Source organism: Excalfactoria chinensis, chromosome 4 (genome assembly GCF_039878825.1).
Source record: "Excalfactoria chinensis isolate bCotChi1 chromosome 4, bCotChi1.hap2, whole genome shotgun sequence".
Classification (NCBI taxonomy): Eukaryota; Metazoa; Chordata; class Aves; order Galliformes; family Phasianidae; genus Excalfactoria; species Excalfactoria chinensis.
Window position 1 is genome coordinate 74331959 of NC_092828.1, and position 13840 is coordinate 74345798.

At 46.7% G+C, this 13840-nt stretch overlaps 1 protein-coding gene across 2 annotated transcripts in view; it reads right to left on the bottom strand.

The window, feature by feature from the left end:
• LOC140251720 (vascular endothelial growth factor receptor kdr-like) overlaps nucleotides 1–10409 on the bottom strand; it is a 118130-nt gene extending 107721 nt beyond the window's left edge. For both annotated transcript variants that reach the window (XM_072335781.1, XM_072335780.1), the window contains exon 1: nucleotides 9912–10409. In XM_072335781.1, the coding sequence (XP_072191882.1) occupies nucleotides 9912–9975 (64 nt within the window). In that variant the 5' untranslated portion in view covers nucleotides 9976–10409. The remainder of the gene's footprint in view (nucleotides 1–9911) is intronic.
• Between the last annotated feature and the right edge of the window lie 3431 nt (nucleotides 10410–13840).

A 13840-nucleotide genomic window follows, 5' to 3' on the forward strand; every position in this document is an offset into this window, starting at 1 on the left:
GATCCCTCCCTCTTTACCATATATACTGCACAAAGATTGCTGTAAGAAATACCCTCCTCACATCCACAACGCCCAAATGCCACCGCTTTGCTCCCACAGCCAGTAGATGACAAGACCAGAACCACTATAAGCATGGAGAATTTAAAACAAGAAAGATGGATAAAGGAATGAGGTTGTTCTGAGCTCTTCTGCTGATGCTCTTTAACCCCTTTTGCTGTATCTTCTTACATTTAAGCGTAGCTCTAAATTTAGGGGGCCTGTGTAAGGCGACACTAGACATGGCCAAATATATTGCTCAGCTTGAAAACAAAGAAGCAGCAGCCCAAAGCAATGGCTCTGCAAGGTGTTAGCTGCCTCATTCAGCAAGGTGAAGTACTTATTCAGAACTGTACTGCTGATGGCTTTAATTATGGCCTTACTAATTACTAGCTATCATATCTGCTCAAAGGATACAGAATAAATGCACAGAAAGAGTTTAACCACTACATCAGAAATGTCAAGAACCTCTAATTGAAAATCTAGGGTCCTAGGATAAGACATTCATTTCTTCCCTTATGCAAACTGTCAAGCACTGGACTATGGATTAAAGATTACATTTGTCCTTTTGTTGAGGAAAAGGGCTTGTTCTCAGAATTACTGGTTTCCACTTTATCAGCTGCATAAAGTGGTTGCACAAGGCATGACCCAGGAAAGGAGATGCCGCGTGAGATGGGGGAGTAATGACAGCATCACTGCAATTTGAATGCACATCCCTCTATCACTACACAAGGAGAAAAGCTTTAGTGGCTTTTCTGTGCAGCAGACCAGCCCCTAAAGGACATTCTGCAGTACTGCACAGGAGCACGAGCACAGAGCACAGTTCTGTTATGTGCAACACACTGCAGCAAGTAGCTGTCCTTACAAAAGTATCGGATTTATGCTGATAAGAAGTTCATGCTGTCAGCTTCGTGTCTCGTATTTCTGGCCTAATTGATTCTATTAAGTCATCTGTGTTACAATGATCATTCCTCTTTTCCCAAGCAATCGCTGCCTGTTGCTGAGAGACACATTTATCTTTTTAATGTAAGCCATTTTAGAAACAAGATTTTTATATGAAACTCCTGTTCCATCAGGAAGGTGTTTAGACTGAAATTCTTAGCTCTAGTGGTCAGACTGACAGGCATCCCAGTCATAGGCGGACAAGGCAGGATGTGAAAGTCATGTTGGCCAACCATGTATCCGTGTACTTAAAGTCTATGAGAACGTTTGGTAGGACTGTGATACCATGATACAGTGCAGTGAAAGAGTAAACGGCGTTGAAGTGCAGCTATGCAAACGCTTCTCCATGGGAATCAAGTGCAGCTTTTCCACTAATCCCACTTTGAACACAGAATTTTCAGCTTCTCTGCCCCGATATTCTCAAAAGTGCAGGACAACTTTGGCAAATAAAACTGAGATTTATATGCAGACAAAACTGTCTCCACTTTTTTTGTCCTTCTGCCAGCAACTCTCCAGAAAGCTGAAGATACTGTCAAGAAGAATGTTAAAACAAATTGTGGCACGTCTTAACAGGATGGAAAAAGGAGATCCTTTCTCTTGGGAGCATTAGTCTGTGCTTGCATTCTCATAGGATGTCTTAGTGCCTGTTAGTGGTTGCCTGCCCTAGATGATATTGTATATCAGCTCTGACATGCTGGATAGTACATTAGGAAAGAAATGTTAAAAATATAATGTTAATAGCAACCACAGCTATGCACAAACTTCAATAGAGATCAACTTACGTAACCAGGAGAAGACAAACTACTTCCCAGTTTATCAAATTAGATTAATAATGGCATTGTACATTTCAACATTACATTTCAAATGCAAAGAAGACTATAAAGAAGGCAAAGTATGTTGCTAATTTATACCTAATGTTTTTATCCTTGGTACAAAGATCACACTTAGATTAATATGCTGCGAAAACACAAACCTCAAAACTCCCTAAGGGGACCTTTATAGCCTCTGTTTCTAATCTAGCACTGCTGACCTGTTACGTTACAAGCCTTAGGATATGAGTAACCACACCTACTGGTCTTTCTAGCTGAAAAGTGGATAGATTGGACAGTATCCCCAAATAATCCCATGTCTCCATAATGCTAAGAAGACAAAATCAGCTTTGTATATGTCCTTCAAATATAATGACAAAGTTTCCTGATGGGGATTTGCATCTAGAGCCAGATGTGGAGAACCTCTGACATCCCCTTCAGCATCCTGCTGCTGTCTGAACTCACCTTGCCCAGGCAGTTCCTTCATTCCCCCAGCTGTATTATTCTGGCCCTTTTGTTTTGACCTTCACCGCTCCTTCATTAGGGCAGCATGATACTGCCCAAGTGAGGCTGCATTTTACAAGTGGTGAAATGCACCAAACCACAGTGACCCAGCGAATGGAGCCACCAGTGTTTATTTTACTTGGGGAGACAGCTATGAGAAAACAGACCAACTGTGAACACAGCCTAGAAACCCCGGAGCAATTCCAAACCTATAAACACATCACAAGTAAGACTTGCTTTATCTCCCTTCTGGACGAAGTCAGAAGCCAATGTACCAGTGGGATAAGTAATAAAACTGTTAACGGGTTCATTAGCAGCTTCATGCTCACAACTCTGCTTTCCCAGAGACCCGTGGTATCATTATATATGGAAAAGTCACTGCTGGGTGGGATTATGAGCTGTGAGAAACACAGGCCCTCTTTCTAAGTGAGATGGGCCAACTGCACTGAGATCACAGCCAAAGGAGGTTCTGCCCCAGGCAATCCCTCCCCATTGCATGCCGTGCTTGATTCATGCTGACGTAGGATTTTGCAGATTAATTACTCTCCCTGGTAATTCCTATTGGGCCAGCCCTTCATCTCTTGCTTTATCTGTTGCTCCATCCTTACTCAACAAAAATTGCCAAGGTCAAAGAAAAGTTGTTTTAAGCCTAAGAACGTCCAGGAGGTCTAGCAGGACCGGATCTTTAGGGCCAAAATAAATGTGAAGTGAAAGCATACACTGCTCCATGAACAGCAGCAGGGGCTGGCAGCCCTGATGGACCAGCTGGTGCTGCAGCCTAGGTGTGGGGCCACACACCAGCCTTCCTTCATCATCTGAGAGTAAGCAGGGTACTGAGCTTTCTCATAGTGAATTTTCATTTCCAGAACAAATTAGGATTTTCCAACAAGATCAGTAAAATCTCTACCTTGGAAAGCATGCAGGGAAACAGCAGCTTTCGGTGTGTTCTTTTCCCACTCAGATTCTGCTATAAAGAAGCATAAGCAACCACAATAAAATGAAGGTCTAGTCACACAAAGGCAAATTCAAAGACAGGCTACTGTCTGAAGCTAAGCTACAGCTTTAACCCTGTGTAACTGAGAGCAAAGATGGTCCCAAGTGCATGAACGTGAAATGAAAATAAACCAGACACTGTCCATTTGTAGAAAAAAAAATGTGGCTAGCCAAAAGGTTAGTGATCCTCTCTGTCTTACACCATGTCATAGATTAAATTGTGCTTAAAAGGTTCTCAAGGTGACGTCATTGTTTGCATGTATTTGAATCACCCTTTAATTGTAATAGTACAAAACCCTTTTAAGTAGCCAAACTTGCTGTTTAGCTCCCTCCTGCTGTGTCGTGCAGCAAGAGCTGATCTAACGTACACATCTACAAAGAGATCTGTGAAAAGCATTTCTCCCCACATCTGGGCGCTGCATTATTAGTTCTTCTGCTATTCCACGCAGGTTAAGGAGAAAAGCAGTGGTGGGCTTTAAGCAGCGGCTGTTCACAAAGTCCTTTCCATTATCTTTGTAAATGAGCACCGACAGCATTAACTCAGGAGAGATGCGGCAGTGCGTTCCGTGGGCACCCTTCCCTATGCGGAGAGGCAGGATGTACCTGGTGACCCAGAGCCACTCAGTGCTGCACCTGTGGGATTTTTGTTTTCTGCAAGAGACAGGGACCTTGAGGCTTGCAACTGGTAATCCTCAGTGCCTTGCTTCCCTCCTTTCAAACGCAGCCCCATACATCTTCCTGTTAAGTGTTCTGGGCGATCTCTTCCAACAGCCATTTCCTGTATGAAGGCGCATTGTAATTAGGATTGCCCACAAGAAGGTGCTGCTGTGCTACTGTGTGGGCATGAATTATGGCCCCCTGGGGAGGCAGATTCAAGCAGCTGGAAGAACAAGTAAAGAAGCAGAGGGGAAAAATACTTCTTATAACCCCTGAAGGGCACACACACCTGCACCTTAAAGGTCTGGAACAGCAACCCCTGTGCAACCAAACCCAAAAGTTAGGAAAGTCCAGGCTCTACATCAGCTTCCACAAGTGATCCCTGTGGATGCAAACTGAGCCTTTCTTAGTAGCTGTGAGGGAATCTGTTATCAGGAGTGGGGTACTGGGAGGCTTCACACTCACATCACCAGCTGCAGGCTTCTGGAGACAAGGAGGAAATTGCTTTAATTCCCAAATTATTGTATTCAGCGCTAATTTCAGTTAATGAGATATGAGTTAATGCCAGACAGGATGAATCCCTTAAAGAATAGCCTCTTTTGTGTGTGTATTTGTGGGGCATATCCCTGTGAGTGATATGGGTCATCCCATTTTACTCATAGCTATAGAGGAACACGCAAAGTAGCCCCAAGGAGGTTGGTGTTTTTCCTGCAAATTGACCTCAGCATATCTACAAGGAAGAATTGAAGGTGTGCGATTTCTGAGCTGCGGGCTCTAAGGAAGCAAACATTTTGGCTGAAGTGTTTTAAATTCATGGGGATTTAAAAAAAAAAAAATAAAATAAAACTGGAACAGGTAATGACTGGGTCAGGTTTCCTTGACCCTCAAATCAAGAACAATCCTAGCAGGGCTGAAAACTCCCCCCAATACTTCCTTGGCAATCATGTTCCCACAGTTCAGAAAAACACAGGAAGATCTAAGGAAACCTATGTGGAAATGCAAAAGACAAAGGCAAGTGGTCTGAAAATAGAAGGCTGGTCCATATATTTCCTTTACATTCAAGGCGTGATTCTAGTTTTTGGCTGAATTCTGAAATCTCGGGGACCATATGCTTTTGCCATTCTCTGCATGGCACAAAGGAAAACTAGCTTGTTTGTACTCATGTGTTTGTAAGGGTTAGACTTGCTCAAGGACTCTTTACAGTGCTAAAAGCTTTGCAGCTTAGAGCAACAACAAAAACCCTGAACACTGGTTACACACACCAGAAACTAGCTGTGACTCCTTTTGCACTTCTTGATACTGGGGGGAAAGCTTGCAAAAACTGCTCTTGTAAAGGTCTGTACAGCATGAAGACTTAATCTGTCTGCTTGCAGAAAATGAGGCACTCAGCTGCAGATCTCAGCCCCTGGCTTGCCATATCTGCACCAGACACACAATTTAAGAGGCAAAAATCATTTTGGCACAGGGAAGAGAAGTTGTGCAGACTCCAACATGGAAGGGCTGAGAAATTCCTTTTGTTTTTTTCTAATGTAAAAATTCAAGGAATTCTGAGCCCTGAGGGGAGTTAAGGAGACATCCAGGAAAGGGGGTTGAGAGAAGAAGGATAGGATGTAGAGAGGATAAAAAGTATGTTGTAAAGACAGACTAATCCGGTGACTTGGAAATAGGGGTATTGGGCTACCTTATAAAACAGTTCACAGATTCACTGTCCATCAAAGTGCATGTTAACAACAACTCAGTACAGAGTTAACATCTGCACTGTGCAGTAGCTCAGCTGCCCTCAGTGTGTGAATTCATTGCTCACATTTCCACAGCCTTTGAAAGTACAGAGCTGAGATCCATCCCTTTGACACATGCAATGCAAAGCCAGTGCTGGCCCCGTGCTCTGCAGCCCTCCCTGCCTCAGCTTCAGCAAAGAAAAGCACCATTACCAAAAGCTTCAGCTCAGTGGGGCATTGAATTTGGGATTCTTTCCGGTTTTGTAATTCCATTATTGGCAAATGCAAAGATATGATCAGATCATAAAAGCAGCCACGAGATTTACCTCGTTCACTTCTGCGTTTATGTTAATACCTGGTTTCAGGTGAGCTGGGGCTCCCCACACAAATGTGTTCAGCAGCCCACCAGTGTGGAATTTGTACGACATGGGCAGCAGTCAGTTTTGTGCATCACAGTCTCATGAGATCAGCCTCCCTGCCTTCTCTGAACCTTCCTCCTTCCCCACTTGAAATGAACGGCTCACAGGCAGGTCTCTAAGATCACAAATCTTAGATAGAAGCTTTCCTTCACATTATTTGTTCTAATCTTGCCTCGCTCCTGGTGATTGCAAACTCTCTGCTGCTAAAGTTCTGCTCCCTGGGGCAAGCTTCAAGCATGTGCTTATATTAAATGCCATTTCCAGATAATAAGCTTGGCTGGCTGATTTTGGCAGGTTCTTTTATTTTCTCTGTAGCCTTAAAAAGAAAGACTAAAGAAGTGCCAAACTTAGGAGATCAGTTCTTTATTACACACACTTAATGCACACTTGTTTATGTAGTCCACTTGTTTTTGCTTGCGTGGCTGAACTCAGTGGTATGGTCTGTCCAAGGGTGAGAACTAGATGGGCACACAAAAGCCTTCATGTCCTGTCAGTCATTTCAGCTGCTTTCTAAAGCAAAACACTTGGGACAGATCTGTTTTGCTCCTAGCTCTTGTTTAGATATCCTGGACATCTTTTAATTACCTGCACTTGTAATTCCCATTCTAGTGAATTCAGGTTGGTCTAGAGAAAAAAGGAAAGGTGGAGCACGAGAGATAAGAGGAAACCTCAAAGTGATGGTGAGCTTCAGCAGGGTTTACTTCAGCATCCTTCTCACAGTCACTGTGAAAGTCAATTGCTGCCTCCTGGAAATTTCCTGTGCAGCTTTAAAAAATGCAGATTGCTGCTGCTGCCCCCAAAACTGCTTTGCAATGTAAGCTGAAGCAGCTCCTCGTTCATCCTGTCCTTTTCTGCCCAAGTGACCCTTGCTGCATGTATTTGCAAACGTCTTTGGAAGCAAAAGATGTGTTGCGTTTCATCTCGGAGTGAACACGGCATACAGCAGACTTTCACCTTCCTTCAAACTGCACTGGCAATTTGGAAGATAAGCTTACAAAAATGGCAGCTCACCTGTCACTGACTGAACCTAATAAACTCCCTGTGCTTGCTGGAAACCTTTTGCCCTTGTGCATCAGCCTGCTAGCAACACAAGTATTGTATCCACTGCCAAACTTGATACCTTACTTCAGCCTGAAGTAGATGGCGCAAACAGGTCGTCATACCGCCAGCAATTTGGAGAACATATGAAAGGAAGACGTACCCTGCTGCTCTTATTTAGATTCACACGTATTGGCAGACCAAAGGGGACGTGTGTGCAGATATTTGCTGAAATTTTAAAAGAAAATAAGTTCTTGTCACAGAAACCTTCAACAAACAGCCTGCTTTGTATTCCTGGTATGATGCTCGTATTTTGGGTATGATGCTCGTTTTTAGAAGCTCGGGGAGTACTGAGAAATACTTTGCATTTCTTTCCTTCCTTAAATAGATGAATTAGTGTAAAGAGATTTCCAGTTGGTTTTGAAAGTGGCAGCTTCGGGCAGAGCTGCTCATATATCACAATCTTAAACAAAGTCTCCCCAGCTTTTTATAACATTTTCCTACAGTAAAGCAATATTTAGGAACAACACCAATTAAGAGACATGTTTTCAGTTTACTGGGATTGATCAGCAGCCCATAGTGTGGGCTCTCCAGTCCTCAGCTTCTCAGAACTGACTGCCTCAAAGAAAGGCAGACACACAGCCTTAATGCCTCTATCTTTGCAGTGGTGCAACCCTGCAGTAGAGCCTGCAGTAATTTATGTGGGGAGCATCCTAGCTGGAAAACATGGGAGGATTCTGAGCTCCCAAAGCTTTTGATTTACCTACTGATAATTGGCACATTTGAAACGTATCTATTAGTAAGCTAACTCTGGGCAGCCTGCTCCAGTGTTTGGTGACCCTGCTCATGGCAGGGAGGTTGAAACTGGATGACCTTTGAAGCTACCTAAAATTTACATCAGCTGTTGGCATCTCCAGTGCTATTACTGCGTAAAAAGCATTTGGCAGAATGACTCTAAGTGGTACAATGAGGAGTTCAAAAGAAACTATGTGATGAACAAAAAGAAAATGGGTATTTCGTGATATCTGCAGAATCGTCTTAAGGAATGCAGACATGCGTACAGTATTTTGAAGGTGTGTTTTATAAATGAGGCTGGACATGGTTGGGATGAAGTTTGCATGGTCTCTCCCCATGCTAAACGCTGACAAGGACTGAATGAACCAAATTGGATTTATCGGAAGGAAACCATCCACTGCTCTGGATGTACCTTATGGCTGCACGGTTGGACTGGATCATCTTTTAGGTCTTTTCCAACCTTGGTGATTCTATGATTCTATGATTCTAGACAGCTTCTGTCCTCTGGCAGCCACGACACACACCTTGGAGATCTGTTGGGAATCCAGGCAGGAGATAATGACACAGCAGCTGCTGCCAGGCACGGGTACAGAAGCAGAGGACAGCGCAACTCCTTTGCTAAGGTTTGTAAGAGCCACAAGAGCTTCCTTTCTCTTGGGTGCCTGCAAGTCCTGACCAGGCAGGCAGCTCTCGGACTGGGCAGCTGCACTGCTCTCATGCAGCACCTCGAGTGAATGTCTTTTGCAGTTGCAAAGTCTTCTATCTGCATTGCAGATAAAACTGTTTGGATTTGAGTCAGATTCAACTCCTCCAGCATAACCCTGCCTAATTTTCACGAAGATCTCAAAGAAGGTTTAACCTACAGCCTGCAGGATAGATCTGTCCTCTTGGGCCTTGGAGGTCAAACAGTGATTGCAGATGAACTTTGAGGGAAAGGTGACTGAGGAGTTAACACCTCACTAACATCAGTGCTATCCAGAACCTTCCCACTTCCTGGCCCTGATTCAGTTTGGCTTCCAGCCTAATTAGGGCACACAGACACTGTGCTAACAGATCATCTTTTCCTAATGATGGACAAAGGTCTGACAGCAATAATGCTGCTTCCAAATCCATCATCAGCCTTTGCCTACAGGGACAGCTAGCAATGCGCCTGTCTTCCTTTCCTCATCACAGGATGCAGGCATTGCCTTCTCTGTGCCTGGCACCAATGACACAGTGAGCCCGGACCAAGTTCCAATGCTATTAGCCTCAGAATTATCAGGAAAGTAACGCTGATGAGCGAGGAGCCCAGGCAACACTGAAGTGCAGGCAGCAGGCCTTCCAGCCAGCCACCCCAGTGACGTCTGCAGCACTCCACCTTGTCCCTGGTAGTCAGAACACCTGTGGCAGGACACACTTTCTCCCTTGCACCAAATGCTTGCTGCTCGCTCTCTGCGGTCCGTGGGGACAATTTAGTGTGTCGCAGGCTGGATCTCTGGAGACATGCCCTCTGCAGGCAGCCCTTCCAGCCTGCAGCCCCCAAGCCAGACAAGCCCCACCGGGCACACAGTCCATCTCAGCTCTTCGTGCGCACGGAGCTGAGGGAAGCGCTGGAGAGACACCTGAAGTGCGCTGTGCCGGCTGGGATACACACATCACATCTCTGAATGGATACAAAGAAACCAAGGCCACTGCCGCTGCAGTACGTCCAGAAGCTATCCTATTGAAAGCCAACGACGGACAGATGGCAGCGTGCTGGAGAAGGAGCCCTTGTGCTGTGAGAAGCTCCCTTGTGCTGCAGGGAGGAGCTCCTGAAACTCAGGGCACGACGCGCGGTGCCACGAACGAAGGGCACGGCATCCCGACGGCGGACCCACCCGCCCCGCAGCCCGAGCTCTCAGCGGACACGCACCTCCCCTGCGCGCCCCCGCGGAGCCCCCCGCGCCGCCGCCCCTCGCGCCCCCCAGCGGCCGCCGCGTCGCGCTCGCCCAGGGCGGCCCTCCGAACCGAGCGGCTCTTACCGAGCGTCAGCAGCAGTGCCTGCAGGGCACAGGCGGCCAGCGCGGCGCTCGGCCCGCCGAGCATGGCTGGGGCGGCGCGGGGCGAACTTTCCTTCGGTCTTTCAGAGCGGGCGGCGGGACGGGAGGAGCGGGATGCGCGCACCGCTCCCACTTGTTGGCTCCGGTTAAACCGTTCTCGCCATTCACCGCTCCGTCCTCGCCGCCCGTCCTTTCTTCTCGAGGTGTTCCGCCTGTTCCCTTCTCAGAGCAACTTTATCCCTCGCTCTCCCCGCGCTTCCTCCTCGCGAGCGGTTCCAGAGCGGCGCCGGCACCGCCGAACTCGGGGAGAACTTTCTCGGGCCGTGCAAAAGGCAGCGCAGCGCAGCGCAACGGGGGCGCGGTGCCCGTCCGGGCGGTGCAGGTGCGCCTGGGCAGCGCCGCTACCTGCCGGGGGGTGGCCGGCGGCAGGGGGGCATGGCCGGGTGCCGCCCCGTGCTTGGCGCTCCCCCACCCTGCGGGTCCGGGTGGCTTTGCTGGGAACTTTGATGCGAGCCCGGGATTCTTTATAGGGACAGGAAAAAAAAAAAAAAAGGAGGAAGGAGAGACGTCACCAGCCCAAGCCAAGGGACTTCACTCTCTCTCTCCCTCTCCCTGTCATTTCACAGAACTCCTGGATTTCCTGTTGCTGCTGCTGCTGCTTGAGAAGGGGCAAAGAAGCGAGCCGAGCTGTTCCCGCTGCCTCCCGGCATCGCCCGTCCCCGCACGGCCGGAGCTGCGCGAGCATCAGGTGGCAGAGCCTCGCGTTCCACCATCCTGCCGCGCTCCTCCGACGGCAGGGAGTGCCCGGGCTGTAAGCTCCGGCCCCGGGGTTCCGTGCTCCAGGGCACGGGGTGGGGAGCGTAGGGCGATGCTGCCCAAGCAGCAGGATCCCTGCCGCAGCACCCCGCTACCCCTGGCTGTTCGGCAGGTCCGGCTGTCCCTGCACTGCGCCCTGTCCTGCCCTGTCCTCCTGTTCTTCTGCCACTGCCGCTCAGCCCTTCTTCTTGGGACACAGTTTCTTGTTTGAATAGGATATTCTGGGCAGCCCTAATGTCATCATTTACATTTACTCAGTTGATTCCGTACTCTCTTGTGGACTTCTCATGACAGCTGCTTCTGTGTCATCTAAGCATTATCTGCAGGTGTTTGGGTGTAGACAGATCCATGCACCATTGAGGCCTACTGCCCTGAGGTTTTGGTGAGGACACGCAGCTGCTCCCCCTTTCACCTCTGCCTCGGGACAGCTCAGCCTTTGCCTGGTTCAGCACTGCTGCTTTAGCCACACGTGCCTGCTGCCAGGCTCACAAACTGTGCTTGGGGGAGTCCCTGTGCGGACAAGGGACACTTGTGGGAATGCAGCCAGCGTTTGGGTGACAGGAAGGAGCTCCTCTGTGCCGTCCTTCTGGCAGTGCGCATACCACTCACATGGCTCTTTAAATGTGAAAACCACTGCAGTCTTCTGATAATGAGTGTGGTGGAAGACTCACAGGCTGTCAGTCCTTGTAATGCCACAAATGAGACACCGGGGTTAAATGACCGATTACAGTGAAGCACTGTCAGTCCCCGTGTCCGAATGGCAGGGTTTGTTTGGGTTTTCTGTTACTCTAACACAGTTCATCCAAAGAGAAGAGATGAAGAGCAGGTGCATTAGGACCTTATGCTGAATGTGTATCGAGGGTTATAATGAAACTGAACTGTGACCAGGATGTTAGGAAGTTTCTAATGCCTCTTTTTATTATGCTTCTAAAGTCTTAATGCGTGTACCAATACATATGCTACATCAAAATACACTGGAGCAAAGTGAGACATAGGTACGGTTCTGTGACTTACAGATTCATTACTTATCCTGCAAGGGAAGTGGGTGCATCAGAGGATCAGAACTGATTCCTGGTGTAGAAATGTTCCAAATTCAAACAATAAAATGAACACAGAGTAGCCCCAAATAATTCTAGTTCTGTGAACTGGAAGCATCATTTCTTATTTACAATATTACTTCGGGAATGCTATTCTCAATATCACATAATGTCACAGTTAATGCTAATCTTCCTATCCATGCTCAGATCATTCTTAACATGACTAAGTGCATTTTCTATGCCTACAGTTGGTTTTTAGGACATAAAACTTTCCCCGGATCTGTGTTACAGAAATGGACTTTTAAATAGTTATGGATAATAGTAAAGACAAATTGTACACTAAGCTTAACTGGAGAATGAAAATTCTAGCTCAATTATGGAACTGAATGGTATTTTTGGCTTGCAGGGAAGCATTCAAGAATTCATTGGAAGTTGCAGAACAGCTGCTAGCAAATCGTGTTGTGTTTATGTCATGCTCCAAAAAATCTTTTATTTGTTGATAAACTGAATTGATCATTTAATTGAGACCAAATGCCCATGGTGTGCAGTTTCACAAGGAATCCAGTGTGAGAACCTGGCCAAATGATTCTGGGAACTATTTTTGAATTCTTTATTTTCTCCCTCAAAATATGCCAAGCCAAAAAGGTTGTAAGAATGTCATGTTTTGTTCCTGAGCATCCTTACGTGCCTATAGCAACAAGTTAGAGCTTTCCCAAAGCACAGAAGACTTCCCTAAATAACAGCGTGTTCCATTTGTACAGATGGAAAAAGCAATTTGCTAACCCAACTTGAACCTCTTCGTAGTAGTACAGCTCATTTTGCTGTGACAGTTATTCCATCCGAGGACCTCAAAGCTCCTTGTTGATACTAATGAACGTATTCACCATACTTGTGGGAATTGAAGCTGGGCTAGAAAACTTCATTTTGCTTTGTTAATGAAATGCTCTTAGCTTTTCAGAGACACTTGGCAACTGTGTCAGTATGGCCATAAATAAATAATAGTATAAAGAAAGCAAAGGTACATCTGGTGGAAATACTAGACCACAGGGACAGTGGGCAATAACCTGCAAAAATATGGCCAGAATATCAGGGCTGTGGCCTGGTGTACCATGAAGTACTGGGTGTTTCATAGGGCCAAGGCAGCATGGTCTCAGACCTGTGCTAACTGCAGGCTCTGACCACACAACTTGCTTGGCTGTCCCTTGGATGACCTTCAGCCTGCTGATAGCATTGGCCCAGTGTGGAAGACCACATGCAGCGATCCCTTTTGTTAGCTTGGAAGAGGATGGTACCTGATCTGGGCAATTCTTCACTTAATCTTGCCCATCTTAGGTAGGTCTATATCTAGGAAGCACAGCAGAGGGGTGGTTGCTGATAGGAGCAGGGCTTGGATTTGGCCAGCATCTGTGACTGCATGCTGTATTTAGCCTTAGACAAAGGTAAAACCCACCTGAACTACACATAGCCATCCAAATGTTAGTTGTCTCACGTGGGCTGGTTATCTGAGTTGGCCTGCTTTAGTGACTGCAAAGAGCCTCTTAAAAAGTATGGCTTATCCAATGTACGTGATGCATCTGTTTTACAGACCTTCTGTTTCTTTCCTTCAAGAATAGTGTAGGATTGAGGCAAGTTTACCCCATAAACCTAAATTTTAGCTGGTTAATTCTGGCCTATGTCTTAGATAGAGACTCTTTAGTGATAAGACAGCATTTCTTGTCAGCTTGTGACAAGGACTGTGAGTTGGCAGGGCCGGGGATTTTCATTTCAGTGTGCCATATGAAGCAGTTCTATATCATTTTCCCAAGAGGACCTAGAACCCTTCTTGAATAGATAGCTTTCCATGTGCTGTAAATCTAAGCACCCTTAGGAGGTGGTGGAAACAGGCAGGGCATTGCAGGAGGGCCTTGCTCTTTACTGCATTGTTCTGGGGTGAAAAAAAGTGCATGAGTTCAGCTACATATTTGATAGGAACATAAGGTACCTTGGAGGCGTACGCAGACTTTCAGAACAGGCGTGAAGCTGGCTACGTATGGCTCCTTCAGCTAGTAAACAGGGTCC